General features: G+C 48.4%; 1 protein-coding gene across 1 annotated transcript in view; it reads left to right on the top strand.

The window, feature by feature from the left end:
• Positions 1 to 7129, top strand: part of ENPP6 (ectonucleotide pyrophosphatase/phosphodiesterase 6) — a 33680-nt gene extending 26551 nt beyond the window's left edge. Inside the window, exons 7-8 of the mRNA XM_049796955.1 lie at positions 3462 to 3585; positions 4407 to 7129. Coding sequence (XP_049652912.1) covers positions 3462 to 3585; positions 4407 to 4630 — 348 coding nt within the window. The 3' untranslated portion in view covers positions 4631 to 7129. The remainder of the gene's footprint in view (positions 1 to 3461; positions 3586 to 4406) is intronic.
• The last annotated feature ends 11807 nt before the right edge of the window (positions 7130 to 18936 follow it).

Below are 18936 nucleotides of genomic sequence, written 5' to 3'. Positions count from 1 at the left end.
TACCAACTTATTGTGTTACTTTAAATTATTGTTGTTGTTATTATTATTTTGTACTTGTATCGCTACTGAGCATCTCCACATTGCGGATATTAACTGCGCCTCACCACAGCTCGGAGGGCAAGGCAACCTGTATATCTTCTAAGTGGGTAAACAGAGGTGCAGTACTAAGTGATTTGCTCAAGGCCATGCATTAAGTCAGTAACTTGGCAACAGGACCAAGGCGTCCTGGTTTTTTTCGGTGTCCCAGCATAGTCATTGCCCATCACTGCATTGCAGATTATTGTCACTCATTTGAGCATCTCTTTCTTGTACCTCAGAGCTACTGCTTACCAGGCTTTGCTGAAGGTGATCCACACCACCACGTCTCGCTAGCCAACCTGACTTTAGGATAATAATTTCTACACCTGAAAAAAAGTGCACCTCTAAAAAACCCCGATTGCTTTTGAGTATGGATGGGTGAGCACCACATTTCTGGTTAAAAAAGAAAGAAAGAAAAAAAAAAGAAGCCAGAATTAAGATTCAGACATGTAAAGTAGGAATCTGAAACATTTTTGTCAAAATGATTTTAAAAAATTACAACTAAACTCTTTTGTACAGAAGTTCAACACAGAACATTTTTTACATAGTCTGTAAAAAAAAAAAGCACTTAAAAAAATCATTGAAACTCTGACAAACCTTAATAACAGTGCAGCAAACACTGCTGCTATGGTAATTATTTCTGTCTCTCTGCCCATTCCTTCCCATTGTTTCTGATTTTCAAGAATGTCCTCTCATTAATGCTGTCAGATTTTCCTTCTCCTCGGTACATTTTCATTATCTGTGAATGGGATATGAAAATGAAAGTTTCCTGTCATATTTTTAAAGCAATAATTGAGCCTTCTATTATATTTCCTGCCCAAACCACTGAGGAGAGGATATTCAGCTCTTCCCTATCACGCTTATGGGGTGTTTTAACTCTCTGTTGGCTAGTGGATAGATATAAGCTGTTTGAAAAAGGGGATTTTTTTTTTTTTTTTTGAGAGAGAGAGAGAGACAAAGAGGATGTATCTGGAAAGTTGTGGGGTTTCCCCAGCAAGGAGCATAGGAACAAAAGTCCATCCATATTTCAGTTACAGCAGGATGAGGAAGGATTCCATACATCTTCAGCTGTATTGATGCTGGTCTGCTAATATTATCTTGTTCCCTCCACATGAGTGAGTGATCCCTATCCTTGAATTTCCCCCAGCTGCTCCCCTGCATGCAACAACGGCGTTAGCCCTCAGGGCTGTGCGCTCACCCTGTACCCATCCCAGTGTACTTTCCCAAGTTTTAGGGAACAATTGCTGTACAGCTTCTAATTGCGCACATGCAGGGAGAAGTCCATCGTCAGCAGTCCCAGACACCCCTGCTTCATCTTTGAGGAGCAGTGCTAGCCCAAGCTTAGGCTGTGCGTGAAAAATTAATATCTTGGTTGAGTCCTCTGTCCCATTTGGGCTTGCTAAGGCAGGCATGTTGGGGTGCTGCCAGCGCCCTGGTCCCAGAGATGCCCCAGGGCTTTGTGGGGTTTGCTGTAAGGCAAAGCCTGTTGCTCTAAGAAGGGCAGCGCTGAGACGCTTGCACAGCCCTTTCCCTCAAGCTACTGCTGTTAACATTAGTTTCACAAGCTCTCACTTCAGCTGCAGTTGTGAAAGAAAAAGTAGTGTTTTCTGACCCAACTAGCAGCAAAAATAACGGAAATGACTGTGCCTTTGACTGCACATCTAGCTGCGAGTGGGTATCTCCTGGTGCCTGGGTGGATGATGGAAAGGCATCCTACCTCCTGCGTTTGACATTCCTGGGGAAGCAGCTGAGTCCACAACAGCTGACAGGACTGTGGACGGGCGTAGGTTCGGCAATGTCATGATACTGCCAAAGAAACACCGCAAATTAGATGTGACTTGGCTTGTCTGGAGCTGGTGCTACCAAATGCTGTACGGGTTGCCTAATGGTGAGCAGCCCAGTGACAATTAGTCCCCGGGAACCACAGCAAGCAGAGCCACAGCATAAGGAGGTGCTATGGTAGAAAGAGGGGGAAGGAGTCTGTTTTCTCATTGGCTTGCTCTGAGTGCTGTCAGTGAAATAGATGGGGACAAGGACAGAGATTTAATTTGTCAGCTAAAATTGTTTAATTATTTGGTACATCTGCTGACTATTACATACGAAGAAAAGCAAGGGATACTCTGGGAGCTCCCCTGGAAAGCAGTCGGAAGAACTACACCTCATAGCCATAACCACTGCTGTCCTCAGTGCTCCTGCACACGGTCAGTTTTCTTCTTGGGCAGAGGAGGAAAACAAGAATCAAACAAATGTTTGTAAAAGAAAAGGGATCCTCGGTCAATCTGATTAACCATCTGCAGGGGTTGCAGCACCACTTGCCCAGGGTGGGAATGTAGGAGACTCTTGGGGCATCTTCTGTGCTCCTGTGATAGAGTGTGAAGCCCAGACCTGGTCATTTTAGGCAACTGTAGCTACTTCTCTGTAACCATCAGAGAAATTAATGCCAGGGGTCTAATGAACTGTCAGGTGATGTTCTTCGTCCAAGTGAAATTCCTGCCATAGTTTTGGGGATATCTGGAGTGTCACACCTGCTGCCACCCCTAGGGAGCATGGAACAAGAGAAACTCATGGAGAGGGTTGGTCCAGCATTTTGAGCAGCCCGTAGGGACCGCTGCTCCTGAGCGGGCCAGGATATGGCACTACTGTAGGTAGTCTGGTAAGAGCTGTTAATATAGAGCAGGAGAAAGTAAGGAAGGAATTTAAAAGTACAACTTAAGTGCAATATGGCCAAGGAAAAACAAGAATTACGATGACAAATTATTAAAGCATGGATCCACTAAGCAGGGAGAGAAAACTAAGAGTGGTGTATGCCAGGGAGAGGGGTACCATCTTAGATCCAAGCCTGTGTTTCCTGGAAGGAACTTCATTGCTTTAATACTAAAATGAGCAGGGAGAAGAAATAATAATTATTAGAAAGTATATGGTAGGGGTGGTACTTGTATTGTTTAGGCTGACTAGTCAAATGGAGCAAAAATGGCTGCTTTTTCTATGGTACCAATGGCATGTTGGGCAGAACAACACCCGATCAAATCCACGGGAGTGTGTGGCGCTGGGTGGGAGAGCAGCACCACTAGCATGCAGCAGGAGAGGGACACCACCTTGCTTACAGGTGTCACATATAGCTGTGACACTTTGAGCTCAGGGCAGAAATTTAGATGAGCGAGAGGCAGAAATTTGTCCTCCCTGCTCAGCTGGGAGATGGCTACTCCCTGAGATGGCAAAGCCAAGGATCACCCCTCCTGGTGATGAGCCCCTGTGCAACTGACAGTATGGTGCAGGGGCCTGATGGGGTGGTACAGCGCATGGAGACGCAACATGGCACACCGTGGCACCCCACGCGCAGCCCGGCAGGCGGGCACTAACTGTGCTCTGCTGTTTTCGCCCAGAGCAGGGACAAGCTGCCCTTCTGGGAGAATGGGACGGGGAGGAAGGAGGCCTGGCAGAACGGCTGGCACGGCTATGACAACGAGCTCATGGACATGAGAGCCTTCTTCATTGCATATGGGCCAGGTACAATGCCGCCGTCCTTGGTGTCCCGCTTACCTACAGCCCCATAGCCCCTGCTCCAGCATCCCTGCAGCCCCTGGCACGTCAGGACCCTGATGTGACACTCTGTGACACCCCAAAATTACAAAGAGATGACAGGATTTCCTCACTACGGCTGGATGCCAGGAAGGTTTCTAGCTCTGTATCTGTTTTGTAGCTGGAGAAACAGGACAGAGAGATGTGAAGGGATTTGGTCAGCCTCTCTCCGACATCTCAGTGCAGTAACTCTATACCTTTGCCCTATTTTCCTAAATTTTGGCCTAAATTTTTAATTCTCTTTGAAACACATGAATTCTCTTTTTGTTGGTGGACTCGGACTCACTAACACAGAGCACTTTCTTTGGGAAGGTTGCAGCACACCTCAGCCACCTGTCCGACGGACAGACACAAAACCCCTGGTTTCCACTTCATCAGGCCCTTTAAACACTGCTGAGCACCAGGCTGCAACTGCAGACAGGAGCAAAAGGAAAGCAGAATGTGCAATACAATTAATCTGAGGCTATCAAATCTTCTACCAAGCACACACAGTAAAGTAGCTCCCATACTTAATTTTTTATTTTTTTTGTTTTCAGAATAAAATTGGACTAGAAGTAAAAATAATGAATAAAAACATTTAAAATGTTTTTGCTGAGCTATATTGTAAATTGTACAGTGTGCCACATCCCAGCCTGCTGGGTAAGTCTGAGGGAAGGCAGAGGAGCCCTTGCCCCGCAGCGGCCCGCATTTCAGGAGCTAACCCCAAACCATACAACGCCAACTCCTCTCTTTGCCTGTTTTCCCTACAGATTTCCGATCCAACTTCCGAGCGCCTCCCATCAGATCCGTGGATATTTACAACATCATGTGCAGCCTGGCAGGAATACAGCCGCTGCCCAACAATGGCTCCTGGTCCAGGGTGGAGTGCATGCTCCGAAACACGGCCCCCTTGGCACCGCTCCCCCCGGGCGGCAGCTGCGCCCTGGCGCTAGCTCTGCTCTCCCTGTTCGCCCGGCAGATCTCCTTACTGTGATCCCCGAACAATGTTGGTCAGTGTCACCAGCAACTCCATCCTTCTCTTTTTTTTTTTTTAAAGTTCTTCGTTTGAATAATAGCTTCATTAATAGAGTGCTGTCCCCCACTCCTCCGTCGTGCTCCACCAGGTGTGAATTTGACCCATCCTGCATTTACAGTGGTTACAATGTAAAGCTGGGTTTTGTGCTGCTCCAAATACAGCCAGAAAAGTCGGTGTCGCTACTCTAGATTTATAGCGCTGGCAATGAGAGCAGAATCCCGGCTGGCTATCCGCAAAATTTTCTGGTGTGTGCACGTGGACATCTCTGAGCATCGAACACATCTTGCCCCAGCATCTTTAACTGAGAGGCTCACCCTGGCTCCCAGTACTGAGATGCTCAGGCATGGAGATAAACCTCTGTGCATTTAACTGGGTTCTTTCTGATTCACTCCTTCAGCTCCAGCTCCACCACCAGCAGAGCCCCACCTTCTCCTTACAGTGCCAGCCAAGCCCCGTCTATACCAACCCGTTCGTCAAAGACCCAAGTGCTTTGCTGAGCGATCATAATGCTGAGAGAGGTGGATCGGCGGGATTGCAGTGAGAGCATCCTACTTCTCCCAGCCTTCCCTTCTTCATTTTCCCCAAAGTGAGACCTGGCCCTGCACAACTCCAGGGCCCGGCTTTCCTCACGGACCACGGCGGGGCGGGGGGGGGGAGGGTGGTGCTGGGAAAGGGGAGAACGATAGAATTCCTCCACTTCAAAAACAGGAGGAAAGTGAAGAGGCATCTGGACACACAGGGGTCAGGAGAAAGTAGGATAAGGAAGCCTGGCATTTAACAGCCTCTCTGCTTTTTCTGGTGAAGAGAATATAATCTGCTCAGATTTTAGGGTTTTGTACCCAATTGTGTTCCTGAAGGTTTTTCAACACTTACTGCTTTTCTACCAGCTCTTGCTTTCTACACATCTGCCCGGTGAGCAGCACATTCCCCTTTATTCTGCAGCAGGGAGAGAGGTCTACACTGATGGATCTCCCACCCTCTCAGTTAATCCTAGCTAATATTTCCATCACAGCCTATCAAGCCCAAACAAAGTTGTAACGGTAAAGTTAAATAGCAGCAGAGGATAGAGCTGTTGTCAGAGGTGCCTTTGGGAGTGCTTGGCGCTTTTTCTGATATACCTCTGAACCAAGAGCTTTCAGTGACAAACTGCCTTTGGAAGGATATAGGTCCCTCCCCATGCAAAATAAACCTTTAGGACTTACTATTCTTATGGATCCAGAGTCAAGCACGATCTGGGTATGTGTGGTACCGTGAGTTTAAGGGTGAATGATTACACCGTGGAAAAAAAACCAAACACCAAATTAAACTTGACAAAAGACTTCTGTAATAACCATAAAGATTTATGTAATGTGTTTTTAAAGCTCAAGTGAACCATCAAATCAATTGGGGAAAAAAAGGGAGAAAATCAGTCTTTGTTATTAGACTGTTGAGTATAAAAGGCAATTTAGTGCTTTCGAAGCATTTGCAGTAGCTGTAAAACAAGCACCTATTGTTCAGAGTTCCCTGTTGCTCTTTAATGGACCAGGCTCGATGAATTCACTGGAGCACATTTTTAAAGCAAAAAAATTATCAGTATACAAGACAACCAAATGACTAAATTACCAAGTTTTGTTTGAAAGTCAACAGGATAGATAGATACAGTCAGTGCCTGTTAATCTCTCCACAGCCTTCCCTTTTAACTCTTACAGTGAACAGAACCCAAGGTCCTCTTACAGAAGAAAAGATCCTCAAAGTATAAGGGTATATTCAGACTCCCAATTATACAAACAGAAGTTGGAAATAACAAATCAGGTCCACTGAGTTGTTCCAGGGATGAGCCATGACACATGAAACCAACATTGATCCTTGTGAGTACTTTGTGTAACTCACAGTACTCAGTGTCCAGATGCAAATACTGCAGAGTAAATCTAATTGCAATATGATTTGTTTGACCTTAATGCAAGCATTGTGTGTATGGCAACACACCTCAAAAGATACTTGATCTGTAAAAGGGAAATTTGATAGTAGACCTGCAAGAAGCTCATTAGCATCAGGAGAACTACAGCTGATCATTTTTTGAGAAGTGCATCTTTCTTCCTCAGAAATGTTGTACCTCTGAATCAGTTCACATTCTCATTCAAAAATCAAGTGTCTTGACTCTCGCCTATTTTTCTGTATACTATGCAACAGGGGTGGGTGTATTTTAAAACCTATTTCTGAATGATGTTTTTATACAATGACTGATTGTGAATGAGTGAATAATTCTAAGAATGGTGTTAGAAAAAATAAAGCATCTTTTTGTAAAAACTTTAAGATTTTTGAAAAAAAAAAACCCAAACAAAAAACACCCCTGTAACACCTTGCCTTTCTTGTTTGATTGCTGCATCGAAGTGTGATAAACAGTGTTTGAAGCTTGTGCTGATTAATCATCAGAAAGATGAATGATAACATTGTTTAGAAATGGCAAAGTTGTCAGCATGTAAATTAGGGATATTAAATGCATCACACAAGATACTGTAGCTTGTATATGCAGTCATTTTTTCCAGATACATTTCAATATTTAACCTTTTGAACATCCATCCAGGGACATGTAATTCACACTAGCAAATGGACATGACAAACTATTTTGCTTTCCTAAGTAAAGAGGTGAGCCCTGGATGCTCTCTCCAGACCCACTTCTCCAAGCCCACCGTGCTACCATCACATCAGTTGCTTGTGCAGAAGTCAGGTGCACTGTCACTGGTACCAGGGTTCAGTTGGTTTGGGCTTTCTGAAGCCCTCACGGTACACCCCACATCCCAGCATGGGGTGGTGCAAATGGCAACGAGACCTCAAAAACCAACACGAAGGGCCTCAAGGACAAGGAGTCCTACTCCTGCTTTAAGCTCCAGAAACCAGCAACTATGTTTGAGGAAGAAACTGATTTAACAGAAATAAGTCTCCAAACCTGCTCCGTGGAATTTACCTTGTTTTCCTTACATTAACTGACCACAGGGGCAGGGAGGGGATGATGGAGGAGAAGCAGTGCAGGTACGCCAACAAGTCCTTTAATTCACAGCAGGACTCCCTTTGAACTGGCAGCACCGCCAAGGTCTGCCCAGAGGTGCTCCCCTTGTGTCCCATGAACACAGGTCTCGTGAACAGGAGGGTGCTGAGGGACTGCCTGCATGGGGACAGCACGGAATCAGTCTCAGTCAGCTCCCCATAGCAGTGCCAAAAAATGGCAATTTCCCACCTAATAAGCCGAGCCTTTTTTTATCAATGAGCTTGGCAGCCATGTAAATAGCACGGCTGGCCAGGGCTCGGCAGATTAAGCCCCCCAGCATCTCTCGGGATGCAGCCCGCATTGCCCACACAGACTACAGCCTCATGGAGACACTTTCCCATCGGCCTGGATGCTGGCCAGAGCCCGCCACAAGTATGGGGACTTCACAGCTAAGGGATTAATTAAAAGATTTTGTGGAGCTGGCCACCTTCCTCATCTCCTAACTGCTCAGTAGAAGTCAAAACTCTGTCAATCACAAACCTGCAACAGCATGGCTTGAAGGGGAGTGCTGACAGGAGCGCCTATCCTGAAGCAGCTGACCACCTTTTCTTCTCCAAGGTCTTTCTGATGAGCAGGGAGAGCGAAAAAGAGAAAGTAATGGAAAAGTGGGGAAAAGACACCATAGGATTAGGATGACATCTCGAGGGGGAAGGGTGAGAAAAGGGCCAGAGGACATCTCATGTCAAGTACTGTGTGGAAAAACCCCCAACCCGAAGTGAAACATCTGTCAGAGGTTAAACCCCACACCTCAGGGGGAGATGCAGACCGAAGGAGCTCTGGGCACTGGGAAGTGAAAGGCATTGGAAAAGCTCCAGGTAACATTTCCCCCTCCTCCTTTTCCCTGTAAGGATGCGGCAGAGAGGGCAGGCAGCTGCAAATCCAATGGGAATTTTTTAAGAAAACACAGCCTAATGAAGGGAGAAGTTTGAAACCCTCCATTTTAGCATAATGAGTCTCTAACAGCTGTTTTGAGAGGCAACTTTCACCGACATGGAATAACGTTTTTTGTGTAGGTACTGAAATACATTCACGTTAAGGGAAGGTTATTGCGGAGTGCTCAAAACCATCGGCATTTCAGTTCTGTTCTTCAGGGCACTGTAATTCTCAAGCTTCGTCCAGATGTTTATAGCTGTATAGATTATTCTGATGAAATCTGAATTACACGCAAGTCGCCATGGACTCGCAAACTGGTGTAAACGCTACCCCAGATCTGGCGGGTCCGTGTCAGTGACACCGTTTCCGCTCTACCAGCCCAATTTCATCAGAAAAATCACCGCGAGCTGCCAGCAGACCTGCCCTGGTCTCTCCCTCGCCCTGCCCGGCATCTGTGGGATGGCTGCCCCGGCCGGTGCGGGGCGGCCGCCTGGAAGCCACACCACCACACCGGCGGCAAGGCCGCCCCTTCCCGCCGCTCCTACCGGTTTCCTGGCTGGCTGGGGGGGGCCTCACCGGTGCACTGGGCCTGCAGATAAGCTCCCGCGGCGGGCGGGGTGGAAGGCGTCGACCAGCAGCAGCACTGAGATAACAGTATTTTCTCTGCGGGCGGGCGTCGGGAGGGCGCTGAGGAGAGGGGGAAGGCCGCCCGGCCCCCCTGAGGGAAAAGGCGCTACGGGACCTGGAAGTGGCTTTTGTGGCCGCCTTTGCCCCTTTTTTTCGTGTCGACAGCCAGCAAGGCGGCGGCGGCGGCAGCAGCAGCAGCAAAGGGTGCAGCTTCCTAAATGGCGGCTGGCGTGCCGGGGCAGGAGTGGAGCGAGGAGCCCCCGTTTACGGGGGGGTGGTGGTAGTGGTGGTGGTGGTGGTGTCGGCGGGGACCCCCGGGCCGCCCCGGCCCCGGCGTGCCCGGCCCGGCAGCGCCCCCTGCCGGCCGCCCTGCGCGGCACAGGCTCCGGGGACGGCAGGGCCCGGGGGAGCCGCGCGACCACCCTCCCCCTTGGAGGAGAGACAGGGAGGAAAACGCAGCCCTCCTGGAAAAAAAAAAAAATTAAAAAAAAAAATTAAAAAATGGGGTGATTTAAGTAGGCAGGGCTGGGGTGGGGCGGGAGAAAGCGGTACCTTTTAGGCAGGAGGGTTGTAGCGAGCAAGGTAAGAACTGGGACTTTCCTTTCATCCTGTGTTTCTCATCGCAGCTTTTTTCTCTTTCTCCCCTCTAATTCTCTTTCCATTACCCTTCCCTCTATGGCTGATTCCTCCTCCCGCAGCACTGGGCCGGCCCCCCCCCCAAAAAAAACCTGCTGCCTCTGCGTAGTTTCCTGAGCGAGCCTCCTGCCTGCTTCTGCCCTAATTTCGGCAGGAGGATGGAGGGTGGCCTGAGAGAGAGCTGGGTCTTTACATGGCCCTTAATGATGCTTGACAGGAATCAGCTGGATACACTTCCAAATACAGAGGACTTGGGCTGCCTCTGGAGCTGCTTTGGTTGTTATCAAAGCCTGATCCCGCTAGCGGGAAACAAAATAGCTGTGCAAAAGAGGGCGGCAGGGATGAGCGACGCAGCTCCTTGCTCCATTGCTCGTTCTCACTCACAGCTTCACTCGAGGTTACACGTGGCACCCTCCGGTCAGGCAGTCCCAGCAGTGCTGTTCAGGAGGACTCTGATTAAAGCAATAAAAGACAGCAAGAAAACAGCAAGGAGGGCTGAGGAGAGTGGGCTGAGGCAGGGGAGACGTAGTGCCCAGCTCCCACGCCAGCACGGATCAGGGCTTAGCTGAGCTCCGGGGAGCTCGTTTCGTTCCTCCCTCAGCAGCGGCGAACGAGGCCTTTTAATATCAGGCTTGTAGCAGCCTTGCAGAGCAAGGGGCACCGGCGTGTGCACAGGAGCTGCCCCTGTGTCCTGCGCCAAGGGGTCGTGGGCAGCCAGCCCCCCAAACGTCAGCATCCTCTGCCGGCACCGCGTGGGCATCTCCTGCATGACCAATTTTCTGTGACTGCGGGAGTGGGCACTGACAGCTCTCTAGCAGCCTTCTGTTGTTCTCGAGAAATTAATAATACGTTAAAACATTACTCAGCACTTAGATATATCGCATGGTGAATATTAAGTAACCCTCAAAATTGGCTGGAGACACCAGCGTTGCTTCCCTGCCGGGTAGAAAAAGGGAGGCCTAGGTGGCACCGGCTTTTGCGAAGGCTGTGGAGCACAGGGAGAGCTTGCAGGGGATCAGCCACAATCCCCACTGAACACCCGGCCAACCTGCCGCTCGCACTGGGCTGCCTCCATGCCATGTAAATGTATATAACTGAGCCACCTGTCCATAACAGGGAGTTTTAGCATTTCTTCAGTGGTCAAATGTGCTGCTTATCGTACGGTACTAAAACAACCAGTGCATTGGCAATCACTCTTTTGTGCTCCCCTATTCAGGTTAGTTTTGCCCCTGCAGGCCATGGCCATACAAAGTGACTCAGGAGGGGCCTGCTTCCGGTTTCTGAAGAGCCTCCCACCCTCTACATGATCCCTGGGCAGAAGGGGGCTCTGGCAAATTCAAAACTAATTTTTCAAAGGTGCATATTTGCCTGCCCATGTATCCATCCATTCATCCATCTACCTGTAAATCTCTCTATGCCTTGCTGTTCCTTCCGTATCTTCCCCATATTGGTGGGGCTTCTGGGGGCAAGACTTTGTTTCTGTGTTTGCCAGAGTAGATAGCACCATGGTTTTCAGATCGCAGCTCACTGATTGTGCCCGAGGATCCGAGGGGTGGGAGATGGGTAACCCATGTGGGGTGGGACAGGGGTAACCCCAGCTGGCCACATCCCACACCTTGCACACATCTCGGCTGAGAAGATGCTGTAAGAGAGAGGGAAAGCACCCTTGTCCAGCCATGGAGGGCTTTTCCGAGCATGGACATGATAAGGAAATCACTTTGGGCTTAAAAATAAGGTTTTAAAGCAGCCTTCCCATAGCAGCTGTGAAGGAGGACCCAAAAAAAAGCTGAATATTTTTTAAGGTGGAGTTCAAGCAATTTACGAGCTGGATTATACAACCTGCTTGCTTCCAATGCTGCAGGGGCTGGATGGCATGACCTGGAACATCCCCTCCTGCCCTAATCTCACATGCTTCCTTATAAGAATAGTTCTGACAAAGGAAAATAACTGGGGTTTTTTTCCCTCTAAACAGAATAAACTTGAGAGAGCCCCAAGCTTTCTTTGCATTTCATACAACCTCCTTCTGCAAGAACAAATGGGATGAACAGACACAAGTCCCACTGACAAGAAGATATTTAATATCCATGATGTGGTGAGCTTTCCAGCAAAAGACAGACTCTGTTTTATGCAGAAATAGCTGAATGCAGCCTGTAAAGGCTCAGCAATTAATCACACATTTGAAGAAATACAACACGGTCATAGAGGCCGAATTTTAAATGCTTGCTGCTCCAGTTTGGACAGTGACAAATTAAGGCCCATACAAAAGCAGGTGTGGCTCTTGAAGAAGCCCTCTGAGGGCAATTAAAAATGGGAAACCAGCTGGTACGTGTGCAGATGTGACAGCTGGAGCAGCTTAAGAAATGAATACAAAGGAGGAGGATGGAGGAATTAATGGTGTAGGAGCTGAGGTGAATGAAACAGGCCTTGCTCTCCAAAAGGGGTTGCTCCGTGGCGGGTGAAGCATCTCGTCGTGTGGGATAGGCAAAGCTGTGACAACCACGTGTCCCCGCTGCCCTGGAGAGCTGCCCTGTGCCTGCCACTGACAGGGTCCAAACAAAGCCCCCACCAAAGGACCCCACAAACTGCAGAAGCTGCTGCCCCACGCATCCCACAGCTTCCCCTGGTGCCTGGGGGAGAGCTGCATTTGGAGACGTCTGAAGCTGGTGGCCTGGGCACCTCTGAAAATGCCTGCGGTACCTCGTGATGGAAAAGGCAAGGGGGCTGAGGTCGAGGGTGGATTTTCCCAAATCAGCTCCAATGAGAGCCACGTCTGCTCTGATCCAATAGGCAATATCCAGCCAGGTTTGGCATACGGTGCTTCATCATTCACAATCAGTTCACCGTCTCCAGTGTTTGCTGTTCTGAATCAGCCAAGGAAATGGTTATTTTTCCCATTAAAACCACATAGAATAATTCAGATACATGTCAAATTATGAAGGATTTGTAATTTGCCATTAGGGTTACCATTTAGGAAGTGTTAGCAGATTTATAAATAGTGCCATGAAAACAAACTATGAATCAGTACAAGCCAGAGCTCCCCATCCAGTTTGGAAAAAGGATGCCGCCATGATTGTCATCACAATTTCGCCATGCTGTTCCTCCCACATTTACTCCTACCCTGCCCCTCTCCACACATCCAGCCGGTGTGAGGTATCACTGGGACAGCATTTTGTAGAAATTAGTTTCTACTGAAGTGCAGGCTGGGGGACTGGTCCCATTTGCCTCATCAAAGTCTGTTCTTCTGAAGCAATTTGTTGATACAATTCTCTTTCCCGCTCTGAATTATATGGACTATTTCTCTGAAAAAGCTGTCGATACAGATTGCTAGAAATGACTTGTTTGGTTTTTTCTCTCCCCTTGTCCCTAGTAAAGGATTGCTTCTGCTAACATTAAGCTTTGGCATACAGTAATCCTTCTGGGAAGCTGAGCACAACAGCGTTTCATTTGAGGCTGCTGATAGCATGGTAGAGTGGGCAAGGTCTTTACCCATTTCAACCTCTAAATAAAAAGAAAAAAATCTCTAGTGAAGAGCCGCTCAGCCCCTTGCCTGCCTCTGTGAAGCTGAGTATTTAAGCCACTTCTTTCCTGAAAAAAAATAATCTTATTTTTGATGGGCCTATTTCCAGCATGGTGTTCATGAAGCATGGGATATTTTCTATGTAAAAGGAGTTCTCTTTCTGTGTTCACCCCCCCACTAGCCTTGCTGTTTGTCACCAGCGTGGGTAGTGACAGCCCTAACAGTGCCATCCTAGCCAGCATGCCAAATAATAAAGCGGGTGGGCAGCTTCACTGTGGGAAATAGCCATTCACAGTGCCTCTACACTTGGGCATAGGTAATCTTTGCAGCACGGAGACTCTGTTTGGCTGAACAGCTTTCGTATAAAAAAATGCATCCTAAGACTGAATAATTTCTCTTATAATAAGCTCGGCATCCAGGGCCTCGGCCAGGGAAGAGGGCCCCAGCTGGCCGGTAACAAACCCAGCCCCAAAAAGCAGTCCTTGCCAAAAATCCTGCAAGGGTGGGAAAAAGGAGGCAACCAGAGAGAGCTCTGAATGCAGCCCGAGGCCATACTGAGCACATGAACAGCAGCTGCAGGGCAGAGACGGTTTTAGCCAGCACTTTTCTTCTGTTTGAAGGGACAGGAATGGGCTAATTTGGAGCTGGCAGTAGGTAACCACAGAGAGGATATAAGATGAATCTTATATAATGATCTGAAACTGTTCTGCATCCCCCTTCCAGTTCCCCATGACAACCACAGCTAGCAACAGAGACACCTCTGAGTGACGTTCAAAAGGTTTCATAGACCAGCATGGTAAATAGAGTCAGTGCCAAAACTTCCCTGCCTCTGAGAAGGGGCACAAGGAGAAGCAATTGCTTGTTGCTTATCCATCTCCCTACCATCATCTGTTGTGTCTGGAGGCTGCTGCCACGTGCAAACATCTGGGATGCATCACGGACCTTCTCCTGCTGAATTGAGGAGATGGTTTTTTGGACGCAAACTAAGCTTGGAGGCACTCCGCAGCCTTTGCAAGGGAACGAACAGCAAGTTACTGCACGTACGATAGGAATGGAGGGAAAGAAGGGAGAAGGTTTGATTCCAAGACGAATGTGGGAGCCTTGAGGATGAGCAAAACCTTCACGAGCAGAAACATCCTGTGCACACAGGGAGGGGGAAGGCTGATGGCTTGAGACAAGCAATTACGATTTGTGTTTTAGAAGGCTGTCTGAACAGAGGGGAATACCACCAAGAGCACCAAGTACCTTGCTGGTTTTGCAAGCTATGCCTAGTTCCCACCTAAAGGTTGAAGGACAGCAAGTTGTTCTTCAGGTCAGGAGTTAACCAGGAATAAGGAGGGCCGTTGCGCTTGGGCAGCAGACAAGAGGAGCACCCATGGTAGCGCTGCCAGGCAGGTGCTGCCAGAATCCCTCTCCATCCTTTCCCACAGGGCTTCTTCCAGGATCCCACTCCGCCTGTGAAGGGTGCACCTCCGGGGGAGCCAGCCCCGGCTGCTCTCAGCGGCTGCGCTGCATCCCAGCTCCCAGCTGGGCATCGCCCAGGGACACCCCATCCTTACAGCACAACCATGGACATGTTCTCAAACAGCTGGTCCCAACAGCGACTGCCCTGCTACTGAAGTACACTCTCATGTTCCTCTGCCCTCTTTTCAAGTTTTCCTCTTTGTTTTAGTAAAATCTCTCAAGTTTTTAAGACGTGATACTCCAATTCTCTCATTCTCCTTCTGGGGAAAAGCATCCACCCTCCTTCTCTTCCCCTCAAATTGCAGAGACCCCAGTCTGGAAGAAATCTGGGCAGAAGCTGGTCACCTGCTGACCCGTCTGTTCATGGAGACCAACACCAGGGTTGCACCACTGTCTGCATTATCCATGGCACAAGGCAGCAGTCATGAGACACAAAATTCACACACTGCATGTCAGTATAGTCCAGCGATTATTTTCTTCTTTTTTCACAAAAAAAGCTAATGCCAACAGTCTTCCTTTTTAGCCTGACATGGGGGACTAGCTCAGTCTTCTCTGTCTTGAGAGTGAAGCTGGTGGTCTTGACTGGCTGGACCTGATGATTAGTTAGCCCTGCTACTAATCTGGTGTCAAAAATGCAGCTCCCTCTTCAGCAACATCCCAAGCAGCTCATTTTTAGAAAGACAAACAGTTCTGAAATCTGCAATGGTCTAAATATTTAAAGGCAATAGTCTTTTATTAGTTTCTGGTTCAAGGAAAGTCCACTCGTCTCTAGGCGAACGTTTTAAATGCAGCGAAAGAGCTTTTCAAAACTGTTTGTCATTCTGTAAGGCTTTAGTTTTTTCTGGGATTTTTTTGTTTGTTTGTTTTACTTCTGTCTTCAAAAATAAGTGGGTTACTCATTTTGGGTTTTTTCTGTACAAACTGTGATTTAGTGAAACTGTTATCTGCTGTCTAACAGCAAAGCATGAGAAATACCATCTCTCCATACTGGGTTATAGGTAATAATAAAACCGTAACAGGCGAAGGGTCTACCTTTAAGGAGGAACAATAAATATATTGGCTGCCTTAGGCCTGAGGACTCTTGAGTTTCTTCGTTGTGAATGAATAATAAATCTCCAGGGTCCACTGGAGACTACTTACAAATAAAACACTATGGTTGGAAGATAAAATTACGTTCTTCAGAAGTAAGTGGGGAGGAGAAGATGGGACGCTAGTACTGCCTGTGCTGCTGGGGAGGGCTCCCAGGGGGCTGCCAGCCTGCCAGGTGCAGGAGCCAAGGGACGGCAGAGCAACAACAGACCTGGGGAGCTTTTTGGGTTTCCTCTCCTACTGTGTGGGCTGGCCAAGTCCCTCCCCTTTGTGGGACGAGGCAGGTGGCCTGGGCTCTGACTGGGGTCCCTCTGTGGGCTCTGTTCCTCAGGCTGGGCACCGGGGTGGCCTCGTGCACTTGCACCGTGATGGACAAATCGGCCCCTGCCCCTCTCCTCCTCGGGTGCCTCCCCTGACTGATGCTTCCGCTGCAGACTTAGGCTGACGGTGAGACCTCTGCCTCAACCCAAAGTTTCCTGGGAAGTTTCAGGGAAGGTGACTCAGCACTCCTTTAGAAGAAAAGAAAAAAAAATATACTGCATTGTCTAGGTTTAAAAAAAAGGAGAAAAAAAAAAAAAAGTGGTTACCATTTTACCGAGAAGCTCTGCCAGGGCCATCCCTGAGATGAGGGTTACAGCTGGCCTGGTTACAAGCGTCTGAAAATCATCACCAGCTTGTGTCCAGCAGAAGCATGTTAAACTGCGGCAGCTGGATGCTAAACAGGACTTCTCTGGCAGGTTCACTTGGGGCCTGAGCCAGAGGCAAGCACTAAACTGGACAGAGAAGAGCCTCTCTCCCCATGGCCTCCCCGTGCTGGGGGCAACCGGCAGCAAGGGCCTGGGAGGGAGCCGAGGCTGGGGTTTTGGTTCAAGGCAGCTGGGGTGGGCTGGACAACGGGCCGCAAGAAGCAGCAGTGCAGAGGGAGGAGGGGGCCTCGCCACGGAGGCAGTGGCAGCATTCATCTGCCATAGCCAGAAAGACAAATGCCCCTCTCTGCTGTCCCTGTCCTGGTCACTGGCCACAATCCCAAGGCACACCCAGCTCCGGGGTTTGCGCTTCTGCGGCCTCAAGCTTGCAACCGTGATGGCTGCTCCTGGAAATGGTACATGAGTAGTGGTGTGCACGTGGTGGAGACCACAGCTACGTAGCGATGGCCGGCTCCAGGTACGTGGGACGTGGTTTGCATTCAAATCCCTTCAGCACACAAGCAGCCCTGCAAAATTAATTGTCTAGGGCCTTATTTTCAACAAACCCAGCCAATAGGACCCAAAAGAGCTGCAGTGCTGTGGCTGTGCTCCTGATGCGCATCCTCTGATGCAGAAGTTTCATCACCAAGCGGTGCAGCCCTCCTGCACCGAGACCGCTCTGCAACAGGAGCTGCAGCACGGTGAGCGTGGGCAACCAGGAGAGCCCTTGCTGGAGCACAGTCAGAGCTGAAGCGCCAGTGCTGGTGTACCCTTTGTCTTCTGCACAAGGAAAGCTGACACACATGGGAGAGGCCGCTGGCTCCTGCTTGTTTTCCCACTACGGGTGCAAAGTCTGAATGCATTGGAAGCTGCTACTTTTGCAGCTTCCTGCCAGACTGACCCTCTTTAGCACTTACTAGACAACCAGTCCAATTTTACCAGTGACAAGCAGAGGGACAAGAGAAGAGAGAAAGAACTCAAACCAAAACTCTCCAGGTTTCCCTAAAAAAGCAAGCAAGCAAATAGGGTACATAACTATTTTAGTGTATGCGCAGACATGCTGGTAGATTTATTTACTGTGTTTGCTTATTTTCAAATAGCTGGCAGCATAGGGTTAGGTTTTCTGTGCTTATTAGGATGAGAGATAAAAGATGTAAAAAAAAATAGTACATGGGATTTCCCATTCCCAGTCCCCATTCATCACTTCTGTGACAGTTGGGCTAAAAATACTTTGTTAACCTTGAGGACCTACAGGCATAGAAGGAACTTGCTTACAAATGCAAGCTCAGCCATCTCAACACAAAACCACTGGTGGCTATCACAGTCCCAGCATCTTTGACTGCTACAAAACCCTTCTCCTTTCACATACCAGCTGCAGTGAATGGGTGCTGGACCAGTGGGCTCCCTCCGTGCAGTTTAGGAAAGTCTAGCAAGATGAGGCCATTCCCCTAGTAGCTGTTCTGAGAAACACAGCTGGATATCTTTAGAATTGCTTTTCTAAGCACTTACCTGGGGCCTTGCTTGGTGCCCTGAGGAAGACAAACGTGCCTTGTTGTTCTAGTGCTATTCAGGGTTTGGGGTCTCCTCTTTGAGCCCTCAAAGCACAGAGATGCTGGGCAGAAAAGCACATAGTCAACAGAAGGAGCAGCAATCAAAAGGAGGAAGAGAACAGAAGGGACTAAAAGCAGGGGCATATTTACACTCCTAACTTTTTTAAAATCACAAACCTGCAACAACATGGCTTGAAGGGAAGTGCTGACAGGAGTGCCTATCCTGAAGCAGCTGACCACCTTTTCTTCTCCAAGGTCTTTCTGATGAGCAGGGAGAGTGAAAAAGTAATGGAAAAGTGAGGAAAAGACACTATAGGATTACGATGATATTTTGAGAGGGGAGGGTGAGAAAGGGAGCAGAGGACATCTCATGTCAAGTAATGTGTGGAAAAAAACCCCAACCTGAAGGAGAGTAAATGTCAAAATGGAGCAGAAGAGGAGGGGATTCTGAGACATGGAAAAAAAAAGTTAAAATTGAAGAAGGACATTATAAGTTGGGAGGCAAAAACCATACTCTATAAAGAAACAGCTGAGAGGCTGATGGAGGGAAAGTCTGGAGGAAGGAGAACTTTCAAAAATGTTATCTTATCAATGTAAGGTATCTGTAGATACAGAGACACAGAAATCTGCTGTTTTGACTCAGTGCTCTCAGCAGAAAGGCACGATCCAACAGCAAGAGAATAGTTCTTCAGCCAAGCAGTGGCCCTAAACGTTTTAAGTATGTTATACACCACATTTCATCAAGACGTCACTTCCTTAAGATCTTCAGTTTACCTGTCAGCAGAATAAGTATAAAG

This window comes from Accipiter gentilis, chromosome 3 (assembly GCF_929443795.1).
Source record: "Accipiter gentilis chromosome 3, bAccGen1.1, whole genome shotgun sequence".
NCBI classification, from domain to species: Eukaryota; Metazoa; Chordata; class Aves; order Accipitriformes; family Accipitridae; genus Astur; species Astur gentilis.
Note: the sequence above shows the minus strand (reverse complement) of the source record. Positions and strands in the feature narration are given on the sequence as shown.